Genomic DNA, 23,509 nt, shown 5'->3' with positions numbered 1-23,509 from the left:
TTCCACCTTACAAGTCTGGCTAGACCAGAACATGTACACTGGTACAGATAGAAACTGGAAACACAGGGAATCCAGGACAGATGATCCCTTCAGGACCAGTGGTGAGAGTGGCAATACCAGGAGGGTAGAGGGAAGGTAGGGTAGAAAGGGGGAAACGATTACAAGGATGTACATATAATCCATCTCCTCCCTAGGAGACAGACAACAGAAAAGTGGGTGAAGGGAAATGTCGGACAGTGTAAGATATGACAAAATAATAATAATTTATAAATTATCAAGGGTTTATGAGGGAGAGGGGAGCCATGAGGGAGGGGGGAAATGAGAAGCTGATACCAAGGGCTCAAGTAGAAAGCAAATGTTTTGAGAATGATAATGGCAACGAATGTACAAATGTGCTTGACACAATGGATGGATGTATGGATTGTGTTAAGAGCTGCATGAGACCCCAATAAGATGATTTTTCAAAAAAAAGTTTGTGATTCAAATCCACCAGCCACTCCATGGGAGAAAGAAAAGTTGTCTGCTTCTGTAAAGAATTACAGTCATGGAACCCTATGGAAGCCTGTGGTGAGCTGAAGTGCACTTAATGGCAGTGGGTTTGGTTTTAGAATTTTACATAGTATTATGTCCCCCCACTTCCTTTTCAGAACACATTTTACTAGTGTAAAGGAATCCTATTGATTTTTGTATAATGATCTCATATCCTGCCATGTTGCTAAATATTTCAATTAGTTCCAATAATTTTCTCACTAAGTCTTGGGGATTCTCTATGTATAGAGAATACACATCATCTGCAAATAGAGACAGTTTTACTTCTTTGCCCAGTTGGATGCCTTTCATTTTCCTTTCTTGCCTTATAGCTCTGATGCCTGCTCATAGTTTGAAAACCTTGAAAACATTTAACTATAACCCAGATCTTAGCTTAGTTTCCCATTGCACAACCTCACCAGTATTTCTACACATGCCTGTTGAGAATGTGTTCTGACTTGTTCCTGTTACCTTAAGACTATTGGTCTGGCTAAAGGCCCATCTCCTTTGTATGGACTTGCATCTAACATTTGCAGGGCCCAGGGAAGGAGTAAGAAGGGAGGTTCACAAGCCAATTCTCTAAATATTTTAAAAACAAATAAATAAAATATGTATTGTCCTCCTATCTTGACAAGCCATCCTTCAACCTAGAAGGTGAGGCTGGAATGTACAATTCTTGGACTCTTAATTTTATACTGAAACGTGGCAACAGCATGGAGACACCCACTTCCCACCCACCCAACTCTCTCCTCTCCCCAGCCCATCAACCTCTTCCCCCACTAGCCTCCCTCCTTCTTTTTTCCTCCTTCCCACCATCTCCTCTCATACAAGGGGCTTCACATGAGAACACCATGGCCCACTATCTCTGTGCCGTCTACTGATCCATAAAAAGCTACCCCTTGGACAAATCTTGGAGCCCTTTGGCAGCACAACTAGTTAATGCGTGCAGCTACTAACCAAAAGATTAGAGGTTTGAGTCCATTCTAAGGTGCACGAACATATCCTTAACAGAAGACCACAGTCATAATGATGCTTTGGTGCATGCCACAAAGGAGCTCATATTTGTTGTTATAATCCACTGGATGGACCTCACATTTATGGTACCACAGGCATGAGGGGTGTGGGCCCCTGGCTCCTCTTGTACATGACAGAGACATGAGTCAGCAGAGGATTGCCTTTGGTTGTTTTCCTTGCCACTAGGTAAACTGAGTTGAGACACTTCTTTAAATCAATCATGGTTGCATAGTTTCCTAAGTTATTGTTAATTCTTACAAATCATTCATCACATAGTGTGCATCCAACTGCTATAATCACATCTTTGCATGGACCGTCATCCACCTTTTACATCTCCACTATGTACAGGGAGACTTCAAAAGTTTGTGGAAAAGTGAAAATGAAAAAAAAATCATGACAATTTCCATGAACTTTTGGAAGCCCCTTGCATTTGTTTACCTCCTGTGGTCCTTAATTCTGATTGCATTTTGAGAGGTACTATTTTAAAATGGCATTAATGTAATGACATCACGACATGATTCAGAACCAAATGCTTCTCAATCAGTAAGGCATGTTCTAAAGGCACCAAAGAAAGCCGTCTCTGTTTTCCCATGGGATTGATGGCACTTCGCCTGGCCAGTATTGTTCTTCACGTCTATGAAAGGGCCAGCTAAGGACAAAGAGCTCCGGGGCCATATTTCATTCTTTATTCTGCTCACTGTTCAAATGAGTGTCATTCCTGGGTTCAGATGGCACAGTCTGTAGTGTGAGAGAGCTCAGACCATGAGCTTGGACAACACAGGAAACCTCCCTGCGTGTTCATGAGCCACTGCCCTCGGTTGATCCCTGCTCATAGTGGATTCAATGTAGGGTACCCAAGCCTGTAACTCCTTACGAGAGCGCACAGCCTCGTCTTCCTCCTGTGAAGCAGATAGCGGATTGGAACTTCAGGCCTTATGGGTAGCAGCCCAGTGCTCTCCCCACAGCAACACCACAGCTCCTGGTTGCATCATGATAACTCTGACATGAAAAAATTTAAAAACCTCTATGATAGAAAACTGTGACTTCAAATTCCAAAAGAGGTACTCTTCCTAATTCATTTGGCCATTAAAATTCAAGACTGATTTGACTACTGATGGCAAAACTGTGAGCAGAGGCGTATTCACAGTCCTGCCTAAGTATCACCCAAAACCCAAAGCCAAACCTCCTGGCAATGAGTTGATTCGGACTTCTGTAGCTATTAGGTGAAGTCAGTCTGTTCAACTCATAGCGACCCTCTGCGTAACAGAACAGAACACCGCCCTGTCCTGCTCCAGCCTCGCAGTTGTTCTGTTTGAGCCAACTGTTGCAGCTACTGTGTTAAACATCTGTCTCATCGAGGGTCTTCCTCTTTCTCGATGCCCCTCTACTTTACCAAGCACGATGTCTTTCTTCAGGGACTCATCTCGCCTGACAACATGTCCAAATTGTGTGAGATAAAATCTCACCATCTTTGCCTCTAAGTAACATTCCGGTTTTACTTCTTCCAAGACAGATTTTTAAAAATTATTTTAGAAATCCATGGTACTTTCAGTATTTTTTTCCAGCACCATAATTCAAATGCATCAATTCTTCTTCTGTCTTGTTTATTTAATGTCCAGTTTCCACATGCATGAGGTGCCTGGAAACAACAGGGCATGGGCTAAGTGTAGCACAGACCTCAAAGTCATATCGTTGCTTTCAACACTGGCTCATAGTGAACCCTTCAACACTGACTCATCGCAAACCTGTAAGGCAGAGTTGAACTGTCTCATAGGGTTTCCAAGGTTTTAAGCTGTATAGAAAGACTGCCATGTCTTTCTCCCACAGGGTGGCTGGTGGGTTTGAATCACTGACCTTTTAGATAACAGGCAGGTGCTTAAGCACTGTACCATTAGGGTTCCTTAAGCACCGTTAGAATTTCCTAAATTTAAGTAACCCAGAAAAGTGCAAAGGTACTATGAAAGTGGAATTACATAATGCTTCGTAGAGAAAACCACTTTATTTTAAATATGTCTGCAAGGGGCAAAGATATTGAGTAAGGATCACTCTAAAATGCTAAAAAAAATTTTTTTGGATTGTGTTAGGCATGGTTCTCCAAAGAAATACAACCAGGGAACTTATGATTTTATAGATGGATAGATTTATACAGCATGAAGGAATATACAGCTAATTAGTCCATAAGCAGTATAGAAGTCTCAGTTCAACTCATTTCCGTGGAACAGTTAATATACTAGAAGTACTTCAACTCAAAATGGTTGCTGGGTCCAAGGTCAAAGAAGCAGACAGCTGAGTCTTCCCTCAGGCAATGCAGGCAGTCTTATGACTGGCAGCAAACAGCAGGGCAAGTCACCAACAGTCAGCAGCTCAGGAGCTTAGCGAAGCAGATGTGGATGTGATATTGAACTCAAGCAATGCAAGATGACAGGATCCACCAGCCTCAAGCTCAAGTGATGTGCACACCAGCAGCGTGGTGAAGCAGGTCTTGAAGGAATCTCAAGCTCCGGTGACACGATCCACGGGTTGGCTATCCCACAGGGTGTAGGCTCACAAGTTGAGGCAGAGAACTAGCTAAAGCAACCACACACTGGTCTGATCACCAGAGAGCAAGAGAGTGAGGGGTGAGCCTTGCTGAGCCGTTTATTTCTTTGTCCTCCAATCAAACTGTGACCTGATTAATCCCACATGTTCCTATTAGCCAGGTTGGCACAATAAACCTATCTATCACATGAATATAGACATCCTTTGTAGAAAATGCGACCTGTTTATAGAGCGTGACTTTCCCTGCTATGACTGACAATGATGTTAAATGCAAAGAATACAAACAGAATTAATATTACTACAAATACTCCCCCCCCCCCCATCTGTCATTCTGTAGTGTCTTGCAGGTTTCTGTGAGCCAAGAAGTTATTTCACTGGTATTTCAAATACCAGCAGTGCCAACCAAGGGGAACAGGTTTCATCATTGCTTCCAGACTACTAAGAAGGGAAAGGTTGTCCATTTCAGAGGGATTATCCACTAAAAGCCTGATGAATAGAAGCGAAATATTGTCAAATACACTGCAAACCCTCTGAACAGCCTGAATACTGTTAGATAGAGTGCTGGAAGGTGGGTCTTTCTAGTTGGGAGACATTGAAAATACTACTGAGGAAGAGCTGCCTTCTCAAGTAGACTAGATTACAGTGACATGGGTTGTGCAATGCTTCGGGATTTCCATTTGCTGATGGGACAGGACTCAAAATGAGAAGAAACAACTGCAAACACCTATAAATAATCAGATTATGGAATGTATGAAGTGTGAATCTAGGAAAAGTGGAAGTCATGAAAATGAGGTGGACTGTGAAGCACAGGAGGAGTGGATACACAATAATAATGGATACAGGGGCTATAGGGAACTCAGGGACTGGGGGTCGGCAATAGGGAGGGAAGGGGGTTGGGGAGTAAATCATGAAGGCGGGAGGGGAAGGAGCATGAGCACTGATCGTGACTACACAACTCATTTTAAAGGTGATTTAACCAAGGGCGGGGAGAATGCTCTAAGACTGATGTGGTGGACATGGTACACGTCTCCTTGACATGACTGAGTGATTGAGCTACTGAATTGTATGATGTGGGATTTATGTGGCAATAAAGCTGCTGTGAAAATGGAACACATAACGATTGATATCCTAGGCATTATTAAGCTGAAATGACCATTTTGAATCAGACAGTCAGATGGCTTACTCTGTCAAGAATTGCAAATTCAAGAGGAATTGACACAGGGAAAATCAATACTAGAAATAAAACATAATAGAAGGTTTCATTTGTGAAATTGTAACAGTCCCCTCCATTACAGAAAAATTCCTTTTCAGCTTAACCAGCAGGGACGCTCCAACTCAGGAAGGAGGTGAACAAGCTCGGGAGGAGAAGTAGTCAGACATGAGACATCACCCCCAATGCCCCAATTTGGGTAAACAGAGCACATGAAGCTTCAGGGATGGTGATCTAATGGCTCCCGGAGAAAGGTGGGGATTGACCATTTCCTAGTGATCGTTACAGACCCTCCCTTGTTAGAGTTCCAATCACATCTTGTGACACTGTAAGAACATGCCTATCTCCTATGGTCATTGTAGAAAAAATTATTTCTTGTATATTAAATTGTGGGGTCAGGACTGAACGCTGGAACAGCTCAGAGGAGAAACCTGGCTCTTTTCCTTCTCAATATGTTTTCAGGAAAAACGTAGAATTTCTCAAATCAACCTGCTCTGTTTCTGGCTATGGAGACAGGCTCACCCAGAGCCTTTGCAGTCCTACGACAGAATGGCCTTGAATTAATTTTCAACAAGGACCTTTTAAGATCTATCTTGAAGTACATTGCTGTCTGAGGCAGGATAGTATGATCTGCACAGAAGGAAATCCAGTTGATACAACTGTTATTCAAATTTAAACTCCAACCATTAAAGCCAGTGATGAAGAAACTGAAGCATTCTGCTAACCTCTGCAGTCTGAAATTGATCAAACATGCAATCAAGATGCAGTGAGTTTTTCTTTTCTTTGCTGTCTGTACCTTCAGAAGGTAAGCCATTCTCAGCAAACAGACTGCTGACATTCCAGAGACTAGGGACATCTCCTTGAGGTGGGGCACAGTTATTTTGAGGGGGCCCAGAGCGACCCTGGAGAGAGACTTCAATTACATCTAGATCTTAGACTCTGAGTACCCAGCTTGCAGAGGCTGTGGATGGCAGTAAAAGCCCGAAATCCATTTTCAGTGCCCCACATAGATTAAGCCTCCACTGAATTCCCTTGGTCCATTGACCCAAATGAGAATAATCTTTTATTCAGACAGAGGACACTGGAAAGCGGATTCCTGCGGATATAGTTAGGTTACAATCAAACAGTTTAGCATTTGTCTCCCCTTTCCAAACTTGTCTACTTTTTATTATTTTCTGCTTTCTTTTGGACTGAGGTCTTTCTGTATTTTCTTTTGCTGTTGATGTTGGGATTTTTTGGAATGATTTTATTTATATAAAACCCAGGATAGATGAATCTATAGAGACACTAAGTAGATTAATACTTTCTTAGGGTTGTGGTAGGGGAGGTAGGTCGGGGGGTCGGGGAGGATATGGAGCTAACAATAATGGATTCAAGGGTGAAAACAATGATCTAAAACTGATCATGGTGATGACTGTACAAATATATTTAAACCATTAAATTATATGGTATGAAAATTACATCCCCCAAAAGTTTTTAAAATGAAACAAGCATTAATGGAGTTCGTAGCTATACACACTCTTTAGGTAATTTTTGTTTAAAGAGTTTTGTGTTCGCGGGCGGTAGCATTAGCCTCAGAGGTTTGTTTCGGGTCCAGGCTGCCACGGATTATTTTAAGTTCAGCTCCCTTTCCCACTGTATGCCATGGGATGACTCAGCACTTCTCTGTTTGGACTATGGTGAAATTTCTTTTGTACATCTCACCCTGACACGGTCTGATCTTTACCTGAGGCGAATGGAACAGGTAAGTAAGGACACTGGCAAATGTGGGGGAGCTGCTGCCACTTGGATATGAGGACATCAAGCCAATGACAACACTGTTTGTTGACACATGGGAAGTTGAACTCTGCTACCACATACAAAACAGCCTACACGGAAACATCATTCCATTACTTGGCTTTCCAAAACTGTTTTTATTACATTTTAATTATTTTAAATTATTTTCAGGCAATTTCTTTTTTCAAATTTTTGATTAATAAATCATTTTATGGGGGGGCTCTTACAGCTTTTATAACAATTCATCCATCAATTGTATCAAGCACATTTGTACATATGTTGCCATCATCATTTTCAAAACATTTTCTTTCTACTTGAGCCTTTAGTATCAGCTCCTCTTTTTTACCTCTCTCTATCACCCTCGTGGACCCCTGTTAAATTATAAGTCTAATAAATTACAAATTATTATTATTTTCATATCTTACACCATCTGCTGTCTCCCTTCACCTACGTTTCTGTTGGTCATCCCCTGGGGGGGGGTGTTAAATGTCAATCATTGTAGTTGGTTCCCCGTTTCTCCCCCCACCCTCATGGTATCACTACTCCCATAACTGTTTCTGAGGGGTTTATTTGTCCTGGATTCTGTGTGTCGAGAGCTCTTATCTGCACCAGTGTACATGCTCCGGTCTAGCCGGATTTGTAAGGTAGAACTGGGGTCATGATACTCGGGGTAGGGGCAGCATTAAAGAACTAGAGGAATGTTGTGTGTTCTGAGGGTGCTGTGCTGCACCCTGACTGGCTCATTCTTTCCTGTGACCCTTCTGTGAGGGAATGTCCAATTGTCTACAGATGGGCTTTAGGTCTCCACTCTGACCCCCATCATTTGCATCGATATATTTGTTTGTTTGGGGATTTCTGATGCCTGGTACCTGATCCCATCGACACCTCATGATCACACAGACTAGTGTGCTTTTTCCATGTGGGCTTTGTTGCTTCCCTGCCAGACGGACATTTGTTTAACTTCACTCTTTAAGACCCCAGATGCTATATCTTTTAATAGTGGGGCACCATCCACTTTCTTCACGACACTTGCTTATGCACCCATTTTGCCTTCAGCAATCTTGTCGGGAAGGTAAGCATCACAAAATGCCAGGTTATTAGAACAAAGTGTTCTTGCATTGAGGGATATTTGAGTAGGGACCCAATGGCTGCCTGCTACCTTAATAGTTATCATTTAAATATTTGTACATAGACCTATATCCCTATCATTATATATTAATATATTTACATATGTGCATACCTATATTTATGCCTCTATAAATGTCTTTTGTCTCCGCGTTCTTTCTTCTTTTTACTTTCCTCCTGTCCCACTATCATGTTCGATCTTCATTCAATCCTCAGTATTTTCCCCTGACTACATTGCACTTGTTCAAACCCTACCACGCGTTCTACGCCCTCCTCGCCATCAATTTGAAATAAATCCTTCTTGTTCCCTTGTCCCTAGGTTTGTTGGCTCCTCCTCCCTTTCTCCCCCCTCTTCCTCTTCCATGTCCCCCTGGAGCCATCCGCCCTGCTGTTTTCTACTGGGGATTGCTTATCCTGCTTATCTTATATGGATAGATAGACATGAGAAAAGGAAAACAGAAAAAAGGGAAGAAAAAGAGCCTATAAATAGTTCCAGGTCTGTCTGCTGACCCTTCTGAATGTTTTCCAATCGGATCAGGTGAAGTGCCACGCCCTGCCACCAATTCGGAAGTCTGTTTTCGGGATTCCTCGGTTACACTGCATTGCTTTGCTCCCCGTGCTGCTCTATTGCGCTCCCTCCGTGTTTTGCTCTGGTGTGGGGAGGTCAGACTGGGCACAATTCCTACTCTGCGTCTCCAGTGCTGTCTCCTGTAGCCCTGTGGGCCAGTGAGGGGGTGCCGTGTTGCGTGGTGGGGCCAACCCCATGGGCCTCACTGTGCATTGGCTGCTCCAAGTGGCAATGTAGTTTGCTCCCGTGTGATCTGGGCAGATCCACCACTCTCCCCCGGCTGTATCTTCAGCGCTGTCCCCTGTAGTGCATTCTTTTGGGGGGAGGGGGGGCTGAAGGTCGCTGGGACTGGGACTGCCCTGCAGACCTTTCTGTTAGTTCACTGCTTCATGCTGGTATATTGTCCTTGAGGCTGGACCCCAGGTTGAGGTCTGGTCCCTTTCTCACTTTCCTATGGAGACATGAAAATACCCTCCCATGTGTGGGGTAGTGCCCTGGTTCGTCACTACCTATGTTCCTCCCCTCCCCCCATTTTTAGTTTGCTGCCATATGCATCCCTGGGTTGGATCTGTCCCCTACCAGAGTGCCTGGACCTCGCCCCAGGAATTTATGCATTTGGTGGCTATGTCCCTTGTGCTTTTTAAGCTTACTTTAGTGGACTCATGTTGTACTTGTCTTTTCGTGCCTGGCTTACTTCGCTTAGCACAATTTCCTCCAAATCTTCCCATGTGTCGATGTGCTTCATGCATTCATCACTGCTTTTTAGGGATGCGTAGTACTCCTTTGTATGTATATACCACAGTTTTTTGATCCAACCGTGGGGTGATGGGCATTTGGGCTGTTTCCAATTCTTTGCAATTGTGAACTGCATTGCAATGAACATTGGAGCAAAGATGCATAGTGATGGTCTGTTTCTTACTTCTTTTGGATATATGTCTAATAGAGAGATTGCTGGGTCATATGGTAGCTCAATTTTCATTTGTTATAGTTATTGCCATATCAATTTCCATAATAGCTGCACACACCTACAGGATCACCTCCAACACTTACTGTTTTCTGTTTTTTTTTTAAATTGGGCTATCTTTGAAGGTGTTAGGTGGTATCTCATAGTTGTTTTAATTTGCATTTCCCTTATGGCTAATGATCGGGAACATTTTCTCATATGTTTGCTGGCCATTTGGATTTCTGCCCTTGTGAAACTTCTGTTCAGGTCTTTTGCCCATCTCCTCAGTGGGCTAATTGGTTTTTTCTTATTGTGGGCTAGCAGAGTATTATAGATTGTAGTAATAAGGCCTTTGTCTCATGTGTCATTGCTCAAGATGTTTCCCAGTCTGTGCCCTCTCTTATCTCTTGGTGAACTCTTTTGATGTACACAGATGTTTTATCTTCAGTATATCCCATTTGACAATTTGTGCTTCCTCTGTGTTTGTGTCCTTTCCTATTTCCAGTAGCCTATGTATTCCCTGCACCAAAGTTCTTAGGATTTGTCCCGATTCCCTCACTAATGACTCTAATAGTTTAGGGTTTTAGCTCAAGGGCTGTGATCTACCTTGAGTTTATTCATGTGCAGAGAGTGAGGTAAGGGTCTTGCTTCATTTTTCTTCAGGTAGATATCCATTTTGTCTAGCACCACTTGTTAAAGAGGCTATCGATCCACTTCCCATTTGATATTTTTTGGACCCTTATCAATGATCAGTTGTTGGTATGCTGATGATTTCATTTCTGGGTTTTCAGTTCTTTTCCATCGGTCTGAGTATCTGTCATTGTACCAATACCATGCTGTTTTGACCACTGTGGCTGTATAGTTGGTGCTAAAGTCAGGTAAAGTAAGCCCTCCCACACTGTCCTTCTTCTTGAGGAGTTCTCTGCTAAATCTGGACTTCTTCCCTCTCCATATGAAGTTGGTAGTCAGTTTTTCCAATTCATTGAAGAATAATGTCAGCATTTGTATTGAGATAGCGCTAAACTTGTACAGTGCCTTGGGCAGGATTGACATCTTTATTATATTAAGTTTTCTGATCCAGGAGCATGGGATATCTTTCCATTTGTGGAAGTCACTCTTGGTTTCTTGTAATAGTGTTCTGTAGTCTTCCTCATACAATATTTTGTTTAGGTATATCCCTAGATATTTCAATGTGTGCTTGGCTATGTGAATGGCACCCTTTTTATCTCCTCTTCCGTGGGCTCATCTGATGTGCATAGCAGCCCGACAGACTTCTGTTTGTTGATCTTGTATCCTGCCACTCTGCCATATTCTTCTGTCACCTTCAGCACTCCTCTTGTGGAGCTTTTGGGGTTTTCCAAATATAAATTCACATCATTTGCAAATAACGATAATCTCACCTCTTCTTTCCCCAGACAAATGCCTTTCCTTTCAGGCAGTTTCTTAATTTTAAAACTTTAAAATTTAATTTTAACACTGGAATCCATGTCCCCTTTGGGCTGGTTGTGAGAATTAAGCACAGAGCCAGGTGATGCCTGGTTTAACTGGTAGAAAAGGTATGGCTCATGGATAATAAGTAATGGGATTTATTATCAGAGGTTGTAGATCACACTGGGTTTTGTATATCTAGTCATGTGACCCTGGTTGAACGATAACTTTTGAACTTGGGTTTCCTGAACCACAATGCAAGAACTGTATCAATATCTGCCTGGGTTCAGTGACTGCTTTAATGTGGTCCTTCTAGCCTTAGTTTTTGTAAGGGCCACAAAGTGACTGAGTGGGACTATGCAAATAAACTTCTATGGCCCACTAAGGGGACTGCACAGCTTGCTTATAATGTAAATAAGGTGCAAGGCATTCTTGTTAGGGTGAGTCCATGCAAGTAAGGTGTATGGAATTGGAATGAAGAAACTCTCATGCTAATTTCAGAGTGGAGGACTACCATCAAGAACATGAGGCAAAGGCCTTATTACTAAAATCTACAATACTCTACTAGCCCGCAAGTGGAGGATATCCTTTGGACCTGAAGAGTCTGCACTGGGAAATTCTGCCATCTAGGACACAGAGAGCCAGAGATGCTGACCACATGGCAACATTGGAGAGAGCCAGAGATGCTGACAACCATGGCAAAGAATGGTGCTAGCAGCCACAGCAAAGCCTGCTACAGCGTGGTGTGCTTCTCCGTCCATTGAATGAGAAGACTGCGTGCCTTTGGGCAGGGAGCTTGCTGGAGGAACTAAAGAGCTTTATACTAGTGAAGCAGGGCAGAGGCAAGGCTGAGAGCCGAAGAAAAGCCTGCATGCAAGTGGGGCTGAGAAGAGACTGCCCTAATAGAAGAACGATATTCTGATACATTTTTAATCTTCAATTCTTCTAGTTTCATTTTGATCTTCAACAGTAACCTACCTGTTCCTTTCCTAATAAACCCCATATTCATGACTAAAGTCTGTGAATTCTATGTGGCCATTACAAGGGATTGTCCAAACTCAGCAGAGAACTACAGGAGGTCATCGCAGAATTGTAAAAACCTTGGAGAGGTGAGATATGTCTGATCTTTGTCCAAAGCTGTTGAGAATATTGATCTCCTTCCTCCTTGTAAAGTAAGAAAAATTGATACCTTCTCTACAAAGTCATTTGTGTACCTCCACCTGGATTGAGGGAGCACGTGGCTCTCCCTACTTTTCACCCCACCCCCAATAAAAATACACTTCCTCAGAGTTGCCTAAATGCCTCATTAGCATCCCATGCTTTATTAATGGTATTCTTTGAGTGTGTGTAGGTTTTAAAGAAATCTTGTGAGACAATTACAACATTGTCTACCTGATAATTTTCCTTTGAATTTTACTGGTTTACCTGGTACACTTCTGACATCCACTTTGATCTTTTCTTTCTTCCTTGTCTTTTTAGTGACCTCTGTTTTCTTCATTAATGATATTCTTTTTTTCTTAATCATGGTCTACATTTTTATTATAACATGTAGATAGAAATGCTTTTTCTGTTTTATATTTATAGCCGCTTTGGATTTCCGAATCATAAAGCACTTGAACATGAGAATTAAGCAATGTCTTGGTATTAGCTGTGATCATCACAAACATTCCTCTGGGGCTCTATACGCCCAGGTTTAAAGAGATGATGCAAGAATCCAAATGATTTTACTTTGACTTTTTAACAACATCGTCAAATCTCCATTTCTCAAACATTGTATGCAGAGCATTGTTAGCCTGACACATGATATTCTTACTGTCCCTCCACAGCTCATCAGGTTATTATGTCGTCAGTGTTCAATGTAGCAAATCTGTTCTTGACACTCACTTGGGATAGACTCAAAGTCATACTTCGTTGTAATTTTCTCGTGGGCTTGTCTTAATTTTCTTCCGTTTCAAAGGGAACTTGCATACGAGCAATCTACGGTCTGTTCCACAGCTGGTTTTAGCTGCTGGTACTGAGTGTCACCATCATCTCTCTCCACAGATACAGTAAATTTAATTTCTGTATGTTCTATTTGGATAGGTCTCTGTGTAGAGTCATCGATCGTATTATTAAAAGAGAGTTATTTGCAACGATGAAATTGTTGGGCTTGCAAAACCCATGAGCTGTGGGATGCCATCAAGAACATGATTCATGAAGAACGCAAAAGGTCATTAAAACGACAGAACAGAAAGAAAAGCTCAAAGCGGATGTCAGACGAGGTCCTGAAATTTGCCCTTCATTGTAAGTAGCTAAGGCACCTGGAAGAAATGAAGTCAAAGAGCTAAACAGAAAATGTCAAAGGGCAGCTCCCGAGGACAAAGTAAAATATTCTATGAAATGTGCAAAGCTCTTGAGCTAGAAAAACAAAGACCACACTCTGCGTATCTTAAATTGAAAGAACTAAAAAAAAAAAAAAAATCAAGGCTTGAGTTGAAATACTGAAAGATACTATGGGCAAAATATTGAAGGATGCAAAAAGTATCAAAAGAAGATGGAAAAATGCACGGAGTCGCTGCCCCCAAAAGCACTAGTGTACATTCCAGCATTTCAGGAGGCAGCACATGAGCAAGAACCAGTGGTGCTGGAGGAAGCAGTTCAAGCAACACTGAAAGCAGGAGGAGACAAAACAAGGTTCCAGAAAATGATGGAATGCCAAATAAAATATTTCAACAAGCTGATGAAGCACTCACTTATCTAATGAAGAAAATTAGGAAGATGGCCACTTGGTCAACTGACTGGAAAAGATCCATATTTGTAACCATTCCCCACCAAACCCAAAAAACAACCAAACAGAAAGTTCAAATTGTGTAAGAATATCATCCATATCACAGGCAAGTAAAATCTTGCTGCCGATCATCCAACTATGGTTGCAGCAGTACATTGACAAGGTGCTGCCAGAGGTTCAGGTCAGATTCAGAAGAAGATGTGGGACAAGTGTTACCATTGCTGATGTCAGATGGATCTTGGTTCAAAGCCGAAAGTACTAGAAAGATGTTTACTTGTTTTGTTGACTTTGCAATATCATTCGAGTGCGTGGGTCCTAACAAACTCTGGATAGTCTTGAGAAGAATCGGAATTCCAGAACCCTTCAATGTGCTCATGTGGAACTGATGTATGGATCACGAGGCAGCTGTGTAACCAGAACAAGGGAATGCTGCCTGGTTTAAAAGCAGGAAAGGTGTGACAGTTATTCAATCTGTATGCTGAGCAAATAATTAGAGAAGCTGGAATATAAGAAGAATTCAGTATCAAGATTGGAGGAAGGCTTATTAACAACCTGTGATATGTAAATGACACAACCTTGCTTGCTGACAGTCGGGGAGATATACAGCCCTTGCTGATGAAGAGCAAGGATTGCAGCCTCCAATATGGATTACAACTCAATGTAGGGAGGACCAGAATCTTCACAACTGGACATACAGGTAGCACCAATGATAAATGGAGAAGATGGAAGTTGTCAAAGATTTTGTCTTGTTTGGATCCACAAGCAATGCTCATAGCAGCAGCAGTCAAGAGACAAAAAGATATGTTGCATTGGGTAAATCTGCCGCACAAGACCTCTTTAGAGTGTAGGATGTTACTGTGAGCACTAAGATGCACCTAACCCAAACCACGGTATTTTCCATGACCTCATATGCGTGGGAAAGTTGGACTTTGATAAAAGAATAACAAAGGAGAATCCATGCATATGAGTTATGGTGCCAGCAAAGCGTATTGAAAGTACCATGGATTACCGAAAGAACAAACAAATCTGTCCTGAAAGAAATAAGGCCCAAACATCTAAAGGATATATGTATATAGGCCAATACCTATGTACATTTTTAAATTAATGTGTTTACATATGTACACATCTATGCTTATACCTCTATCCATAGCTTTGCTTCCTAGATCTTTCCTGTTTCCTTTCCCTTCCTCTTGCCCTGTCATCATGCTAACCCTACTTCTGCCTCATAGTACTTCCTCTCAGCTAGATTGCTGTTGCTCCAACACCCCCAGGATTTCTACATCCTCCTTGTTGTTGATTTTAATTCCCTAGTTGTTCCCCTGTCTGTGGTGTTGTTTGCTCACCATTCCCGTTTCCTGCCTCTTCCTCCCAAGTCCCTCTAGAATCATTGATCCTGCTGCTTTCTCCTCGAGCTTGCTTCCCATGGCTATCTTATATAAGTCAGAAAAGCAACAATAACAGAGACCAAACCAAAAGAAAACAAAAGATTGAACAAAGATAGGGAAAGAAGAATATGTAATTCCAGGTCTGTCTGATATGTGAACTATTTCTAATGCGTTCAATTTTCTGTTGAACTTTGGTTTTAAAAATAGAGCAAGTCACATGAAAAACAAATGTATGTCACGATTGTACTCCAGAAGTTTGAAAAAATAAATTTGCTTTTGCCAGAGACAATGACCTTTGACTTCTTCTATGTGTCAGCAGATATTTACTGCAATAACATCAGCGGGCTTCCAAGAGCTCATGGAAAACTTCCATTATATTTTAATGCCACTTTTCCTTGAACTTTTTCAAGTTGCCTAATAACTCCAAAATGTAAAACTAGGCTTTTTCAGGAGAAGAAAGCAGGAATGGGGACAGAGTTCACTAGAAGGGAGTCAATATAGCTGGGTTCTAGCCCTGGATTTCTAGTTAGCTCTGAATTCCAGGGACCCAGGCCAAATCTCCGAGGCTTGGCTATTACCGTGAGGGTAATACAAGGGAGTTGCATGCTCCTTCTACTTCAGTTAATGGTTCTTTGGGAACAGTTGATTGGCTAACTCCTGAACTCGAACTTGCGGTCTATAGGCCCATGGTGGCGGCATAGGTACTGTCTTATGAACTGTTGAGCTCACAGTGTCTGCGCACAATAGCTACCCAAGAAAAACCTGTAAAATGCTTAGCAAAATGAGACTGGCTGACCAACTGAATTTAATTACTTCTAACTCAGAGAGGACTAAGTCTCCTTACAACTTTCAAGCTCCGGATCGCAAGGCTAACACTCTAATCTAGCACATTTCAGTAGGCCACAGAGGAAACCGACTTCTGCAATGACAGGTCCCGTGGAAGCGTGCTGCTGTTGGCGACACTGGGTTGGCTCCGACTCAGAGTCACCTTCCGTACAACAGAGTGAAAAGCTACCCACCTCTGCCTCTTCCCTACAACTGCCAGCGTGCTTGCGCCTATTGTCATTGATTGTGCCAATCCACCTCGCCAAGCATTCCCACGCTTGTATTCCTCTGACTCACCATACACAATGCCCTCCTCTAGCAATTGGTTTCTCTTTATGAGGTGTCCAAAGCAAGCAGGTTGGACAATGTGTCGTAGTGAAAACACACCCCGACCTATGCTCCACCAGAAACCAAAACATGAGTTTAGTGACGGAATAATAACTGTTAGTACAATGGGGAAACATGCACACACATTCATGCAGGATGCCGCAATGCTCTGAATTTCAAGAACAGTGAAAGTTTTAAAAGGAGAGCAAACAAAGGGTTTGTGCTTGTGGGCATACGAGGGAGAAGAGGTGAAGCGCGGCAAACATTACAAAAGGTGTGCTAGACTACAAATTTAAACATTTTCTAAACATCCCTAACTTCATTTTTTTTTTTAATATGCTGAGGTTACATCCTGAGAGTCGAATGACAAAGCATTTCTGCCAGAGGCTAATTTTCTATTCCAGTTTCAATCTGCCTCTTTATGCTAACAAATTTAGTCTCTACGTTACTTACAAACAGCTAGCAGACACACGCGGAGCCCTGGTAGTGGAGTGGTTTCTTGCTGGGTGGCTAACTGCAAGGTAAGCAGTTGGAAAGACCACCTGCCCCTCCGCAGGGAAAGATGAAGGCTTTCTAATTCCACAAAGAGCTACAGTCTCAGAACCTCACAAGGGCAGTCCCACCCTGTCCTAACGAGTCACTATGAGTCAGCAGGGATGAGGCTAGGGAGTTCTGAGAGCAGAAACACATCCGAAAATCCCAGTGAGTGAAAATTCTAGGACATTAGAACCAGAACTTAATTTTTACCTATTTTTGGTTGCAGCATTTTGAGATAGCTTATAAGCTTCGTCATATATATGTGTGTGTGTGTATGTATGTATGTATGTATGTATGTATGTATGTATATATATATATATATATATATATATATATATATATATTAAATGTTTCCTGGTGTGGGTATCAGGATTATGCGTTGTTTCATAAAGTGAATTGGGATTTCTCTATTCTTTTCTATGCTCGGGAGTAGTTTGCGTAGAACTGGTGTTCGTTCTTCTCCAAGTGCTTGGTAGAATTCACCACTGAAGCTACCTTGACCTGGATCTTTGTTGTTGGTTTTTAAATAACTTGATCAATTTTCTGCCATGGGTCTGTTAAGGTTTTCTTATGTGGCCCGTGTTAGTTTAAGAAGGTAATGTATTTCTAGAAATCTGTCCATTTCTTTTAGGCTTTCAAATTTGGTGGAGGACAGTTCTTCACAGGACTCTGTTCTTTTTTATTGCAGTTGGTTCTGCTGTGATGTTGACCATTTCATTTCTTATTTGTGTTGTTTGCAGTCTTTTCCTTTGCTAGATTTGCCAGGGTGTATGCACTTCGTTAATCTTCCAAAGAACCAACTTCTTGCCCTGTTGATTCTTTTGGCTGCTTTTCTGGTTTGGGTTTTATTTATTTCTACTTTAATAAATAAATTTATTTTTCTTCTGGTGACTGTCGACTTATTTGCTACTCTTTTGAATTGTTGGAAATGTGGAGATAAGGTGTTGACTTCTGGTTCTTTCTTCTTTTTTGATGTGTGTTTTGTTTGCTGTAATTTTCACTTTGAGGACTGCTTTTGATGTGTTACAGTAGTTTTGAAGTGTTGTCTCTTCATTCTTGTTGGATTCAAGGAACTTTTAAATTTCATTTTTAATTTTTTCTGCTACCCAGTAATAGAAGATATTGAAAAGGGTGTCAATTAAATTTCCATGTATTTTATTTTTTAAATCTTATTGTTAATTTCTAATTTTATATTTTGTAATTTGAGAAGATGTTCTATAATAACTTGGTGGTATAAAATTTATTGAAGATTGTTTTGTGGCTTATTAAATGGTCTATTCTAGAGAATGTTTCATGTGCACTAAAAACAATATACATTGTACTATTGTTGGGTGAAGTGTACTGTATGCATCTGTGAACTCAGGTTGGTTGATTGTGTTGTTTAGTTTTTCTGCATCTGCTCAGTTTCTTTCTAGTGGTACTATCCTTCATTGAAATTAGTCTATTACATTGGGCCTCCACTCAAGGACTCCCTTGTGCAAGAACACTTTGTTCTATTAAATTAGCATTCCATGATGCTTACCCCTCCCAACAAGATTGCTGAAGACAAAACGGGTGCATAAGCAAATGTGGTGAAGAAAGCTGATGGTGCCCGGCTATCAAAAGATATAGCATCTGGGGTCTTAAAGGCTTGAATATAAACAAGCAGCCATCTAGCTGAGAATCAACAAAGCCCACATGGAAGAAGCACACCTGCCTGTGTGATCACGAGGTGTCAATGGGATCAGGTATCAGGCATCAAAGAACAAAAAAAAAATCATATCCTTGTGAATGAAGGGGAGTGCAGAGTGGACACCCAAAGCCCAACTGTAGGCAACTGGACATCCCCATACAGAAGGGTGATGGGGAAGAGATGAGCCAATCAGGGTGCAATATAGCACTGATGAAACACACAACTTTCCTTTAGTTCTTAAATGCTTCCTCCGCCCATTATCATGAGCCCAATTCTACCTTACAAATCTGACTAGACCAGAGGATGTACACTGATACAGATAGGAACTGGAAACACAGGGACTCCAGGACAGATAAACCCCTCAGAACCAATAATGACAGTAGAGATACCAGGAGGGTAAGAGTAAGGTGGGGTAGAAAGGGGGAACCAATCACAATATTCTACCTTTAACCCCCCTCCCTGGGGGATGGACAACAGAAAAGTGGGTGAAGGGAGATATCGGAGAGTGTAAGACATGACAAAATAATAATAATAATAATTTATGAATTATCAAGGGCTCATGAGGGAGGGAGGGACGAACGGAGGGATGGACGGACGGAGGAATGGAGGGTGAGGGAGGGAGAAGAAAAATGAGGAGCTGATACCAAGGGCTCAAGTAGAAAGCAAAAGTTTTGAGAATGATGATGGCAACAAATGTACAAGTTAGCTTGACACAATGGATGGATGGATGGATTGTGATAAGAGTTGTACAAGCCCCCAATAAAATGATTTTAAAAAGAGAGAGTAGCATATCAAAGGCTCCTACTATTATTGTAGAGTTGTCTGTTCCACTCTTCAATTCTACAAGAGCTTGACTGGGCTACTCACTGAACTGCTAACCTCAAGGTCAACCATGAGTGCATAGTTATTTAGTATCACCTGTTCTCTTGTTCAACCGACCCTTTAATCATCTAATGCTCTTCTTTGTCTCTTATGTTGGATTTAAAAAATTATTGTGAATTAGGTAAAGTTTTCTTTTTTTTTTAAGTAGGTAAAGCTTTACAGAACAAATCATTAGCTTTACACTTAACAATTTATACACATTTTGTTTCAGTTTATCCATTGCAATCCCTTCAATATACTATCACTTATCCTGAATTCTCCCTGTGTTTCTTTTGTTTCCATTCCTACTTCATTCGTAATCTTTTAACTTTATCCTTGGGTACATGCTACCCCTTTGATCTCATATAGTTAATTATTCTAACACGAGGTGAATTCAGTTCCAGACGCGAAGGGTGACTAAGAACCATAATCTTGGGTATCCCACAAGTTTCTACCTGACCAGTAAACCTGATCTCTCTTTTGAGTTTTTGTTTCACACTTTTCTCCTACTCTGTTCATGACCATATAACGGGATCTTTCCAGAGCAATTGGTAGGAGAAACTGGGTACTTTCCAATATTTCTGGTCAGTGGAGACCACTGTTTGCAAGATCCGTTAGTCCAGTTCGTCTCTCTGTTTCCTTCAGTCTTCTGATTTTCACCATTCTTTTCTCCACTGAAGGGGGGAGAAAAATAGTCGATATACAGACTTCATCTTAATATTCTTGATTCCAATCTTATTTTCTAATCTCCAGGAGACATTGCGTAAACAAAGTATTATCTTTTAGACCAAGTTGAGTAAACATTCTGAAAAAGCACTTTTCACAAATAATTCTTCACCTAAGCCAGAAATCCTGACTCTTGCCCTCTTTGTTGTATAAGAAGTTAATCTTTTACAAAAATGCTGAATTGTGTTTTCAGTCAAATCAGAAGTTTCTAGGTAAATTGTAGTTTGATTCGTATGGAGTTTAAAATTTTGGCCTGAAGTTACTCTCTTTCAGGTATGTGTGTGCTTCACTTTAAACAGTTCACATACATGGTTGTAAGCCATTAGGCTTTCACTAGCTTTACTGGCTGAAAGGTCCAAAGTCAGCTACGTACTGAGCTGCCTTCCAAAAGGTCAGTGGTTCAAACCCACTGGTTGCTCTACAGGAGAAAGTTGAGGCTACTGGGAGGCCCATAAGGGCAGATCTATCTTGTGGGGTCACTGTGAGTCAGAATCGACTGAATAGCTATGAGTTTGGCTTTTGGGAGACTATTTGGAAATAGGTCATCAGGCTATTCTTCCTCATTTTTCTTGTTCTGGAAGCTCCTCTGGAATTTATCCACCCAAACAACTCGGCTGGTATTTAAAACACAGATTTCTGCAACTCACAGGCCACCACCACATGACAAACTGACAGACAGGTGGCTATGATTGGTAGGAAGGAGAGTTCTGAAACTCCAGTCTACTGTTTACAGGTCAGATCATTTCGGCCTACCCAAGGAGATGGTTCCTATGGAAAACTCTGTAAGTTAAGCAAAGGTCCTTTCTCAATGGAATAGAATGGCTGTCGTATTGAGGCTGCCTTATCTGACAATAACTGACACTTCCAGTGGGTTCTTTCACTCTTTCTTTCCCAAGGCAACTTTATCCCCACCCCCATGTGTAGTGGCAGATTTTTTATGGGTCAGGGTAGGAGACCCAGGTCCAAAATAAAACTAAGGGAAAGGACAGATGGCTCTCATTGCCCTCAGATTGCAAAGTGCAATCTTTCAAGATCCAGTTGGACTGGCTGTTGCAGAACACAGTTGTCCAGCGGGCTGGACACAACCCAAGCAGTGTGGGAAGAGTTACACAAAGCATCCCTGTCTTCGTCCAACCCAGCCAGCAAGTGGCGAAGGAATTTCTTTTCTAGAATTTCTTCTTAAAATCTGAAAACACCTACCCTTTAATAGTGTAATCTGACATTTCATAGTGTGGATTTGCTCACTATTATTTTCATTTTTAGGGCTTAAAGCATGTTTGCCAAATAATTTTTAGTTTGGCTACATAATTGCAACCTTTAGAGTTCCTCATTAATGGAAAGTTGGAAATCATTGTAATTGCCCTGAATCTTAATTTTTTTACTTTACTTGTTATTAAAAGATCATTTTATTGGGGATTCTTACAGCTTTCCACCCCCCACACTTTGGTATTTTTGTTTAATAAAAGTTTCTAAGATTTGCTCTTTTGCTGTGGTCTCTCTCTCTCGCAATCCTTTCTTCCCCCCTCCCCCCTCTCTCCCCTCTTTCTCTTCTCCTCTCCTCTCTTCTCTTTCTCTTCTCTTCTCTATCACCTTCTCTCCTTAATAAAAACCCATTTGGATCACCAAAAAAAAAAAGTTTCTAAGATTTATTTTTCACAATGCTTTTTTTTGGGGGGGGGTGATAAAATAATAATTTATGAACCATGAAGGGTTCGTGAGGGAGGGGGGAGTGGGAAGGGAGGAGAAAAACGAGGAACTGACATCAAGGGCTCAAGTAGAAGGCAAATGCCCTGAGAACGATGATGGCAACAAATGCACAAATGCGCCCGACACAATGGATGCATGTATGGACTGCGACAAGAACTGTGCGAGCCCCAGTAAAATGATTTAAAAACAAAACAAAACATTGGTGGGAGTGGAAAATAACAAGAAAGGGCTGCTTAGGAACACCAAAAAGGACCCCTGTGGTGGAGGTCAGCAGTTTGGACGCATCAGCTGCTCCTTGGGAGAAAGATGAGGCTTTCTGGACCTGTAGACTTAGCCTCAGAGACCCCCAGGCACAGGGGCCGTTCTACCGCGTCCTAGAAGGTCTCTATGAGCAGGCACCGCATTGAGGGCAGTGAGTTTGGGCTGTGGGAGGGCCACCAATGATATACCAGCCTAAGTTCTGTGAGTGTGGGGCCACGGGCCAGGAGGTAGCGGCCGGTCACAGACCAAGAGGCTACCCAGGAAGAGCGAGGCCATCACAGCCTAGTAATTTAAAACACAACAGCAGGAGAAGCAAGCATGTAGGTTATTTTTAGGTAAAGAAAAACAGACTTTTCCAAAGGTGACAGGTGAACTGAAGGTCAGGAGGAGGCAGGTGGGGGCTCCTCACAGCCCTTGCTCCGACCCCCAGATGCCATGGGAGGGGTCTCTCTAAGGAGAAGTCCCAGTAGCAGGACATCCTCGGCAGCCACAGGTGCGACAGAGGGGTGGGGTGGGCAAGGCAGCAGCTCTCTCTTGGTCACTGGGCTAATTTGAGTGTATGATTCCATTTGTAGTAGATAGGCACGATTAATGCTTGGGGGCAGGGGGATTAAGTTAAGGACGAACATAAGGAGCCAAGCAGCTTATTCGGTTGGATTCTGAACCACAATCAGGAAATAGTCTTTATCTGGTGTAACCATAATTTCATTTTTCTTGGAATGAAAAAGTTAAGGACTAACATAAGCTGCTTGGCTCCTTATGTTCGTCCTTAACTTAATCCCCCTGCCCCAAAGCATTAATCATGCCTATCTACTACAAATGGAATCATACACTCGAACCAGCCCGGTAGAAGGTGAGGTCATTCTGGGGGTTGATTTCTCGCACAGTGCTCCATGCCTTCAAGATGAAGTTGTGCATGAGGTTGGTGTACTGTGTGGTAGTGGGATTGCCCATGATGCTTTTGACGGGAATGCCTTCCGTGTTCCTCACGATGATCCCCTGCACATCCTTCTGGCTCTGCAGTCGCTTCCGGGTTTCTTCCACCTCTGCCATCTTTTTTTTCAAGAACAGCTGAACAAATTTATTAAGAATTTTCTCGGTCTTTCAAATCATCCTGAGTGTGAGAAGTTCTTCTTTTTTAAAAAACATTTTATTAGGGACTCATACAACTCTTATCACAATCCATACATATATCAATTGTGTAAAGCACATCTATACATTCTTTGCCTTCATCATTTTCAAGGCATTTGCTCTCCACTTAAGTCCTTTGCATCAGGTCCTCTTTTTTTCCCCCTTCCCTCCAGCTCCCCC

The 23,509-nt window shown here is 41.9% G+C and overlaps 1 protein-coding gene across 1 annotated transcript; it reads right to left on the bottom strand.

The window, feature by feature from the left end:
- Positions 1-22,842: 22,842 nt before the first annotated feature.
- Positions 22,843-23,251, bottom strand: LOC142446626 (dynein light chain roadblock-type 1-like). Its single transcript, XM_075548378.1, has 2 exons — positions 23,030-23,251; positions 22,843-22,911 (listed from the first exon to the last, which is right to left on the bottom strand). Exons 1-2 carry the CDS (start codon positions 23,249-23,251, stop codon positions 22,843-22,845), a joined length of 291 nt encoding a protein of 96 aa, XP_075404493.1.
- Positions 23,252-23,509: the final 258 nt, after the last annotated feature.

Source organism: Tenrec ecaudatus, chromosome 4 (genome assembly GCF_050624435.1).
Source record: "Tenrec ecaudatus isolate mTenEca1 chromosome 4, mTenEca1.hap1, whole genome shotgun sequence".
Classification (NCBI taxonomy): Eukaryota; Metazoa; Chordata; class Mammalia; order Afrosoricida; family Tenrecidae; genus Tenrec; species Tenrec ecaudatus.
This window is presented reverse-complemented; position numbering and strand designations above follow the sequence as displayed.

Bases quoted from the DNA above. Each gene is read 5' to 3' on its own strand.
- LOC142446626 (XM_075548378.1), bottom strand. From the start codon at position 23,251: ATGGCAGAGGTGGAAGAAACCCGGAAGCGACTGCAGAGCCAGAAGGAT. The intron at 22,912-23,029 runs GTATGATTCCAT...TTTCATTCCAAG, and splicing joins TCTACCGGGCTGGTTCGAGT to AAAAATGAAATTATGGTTAC.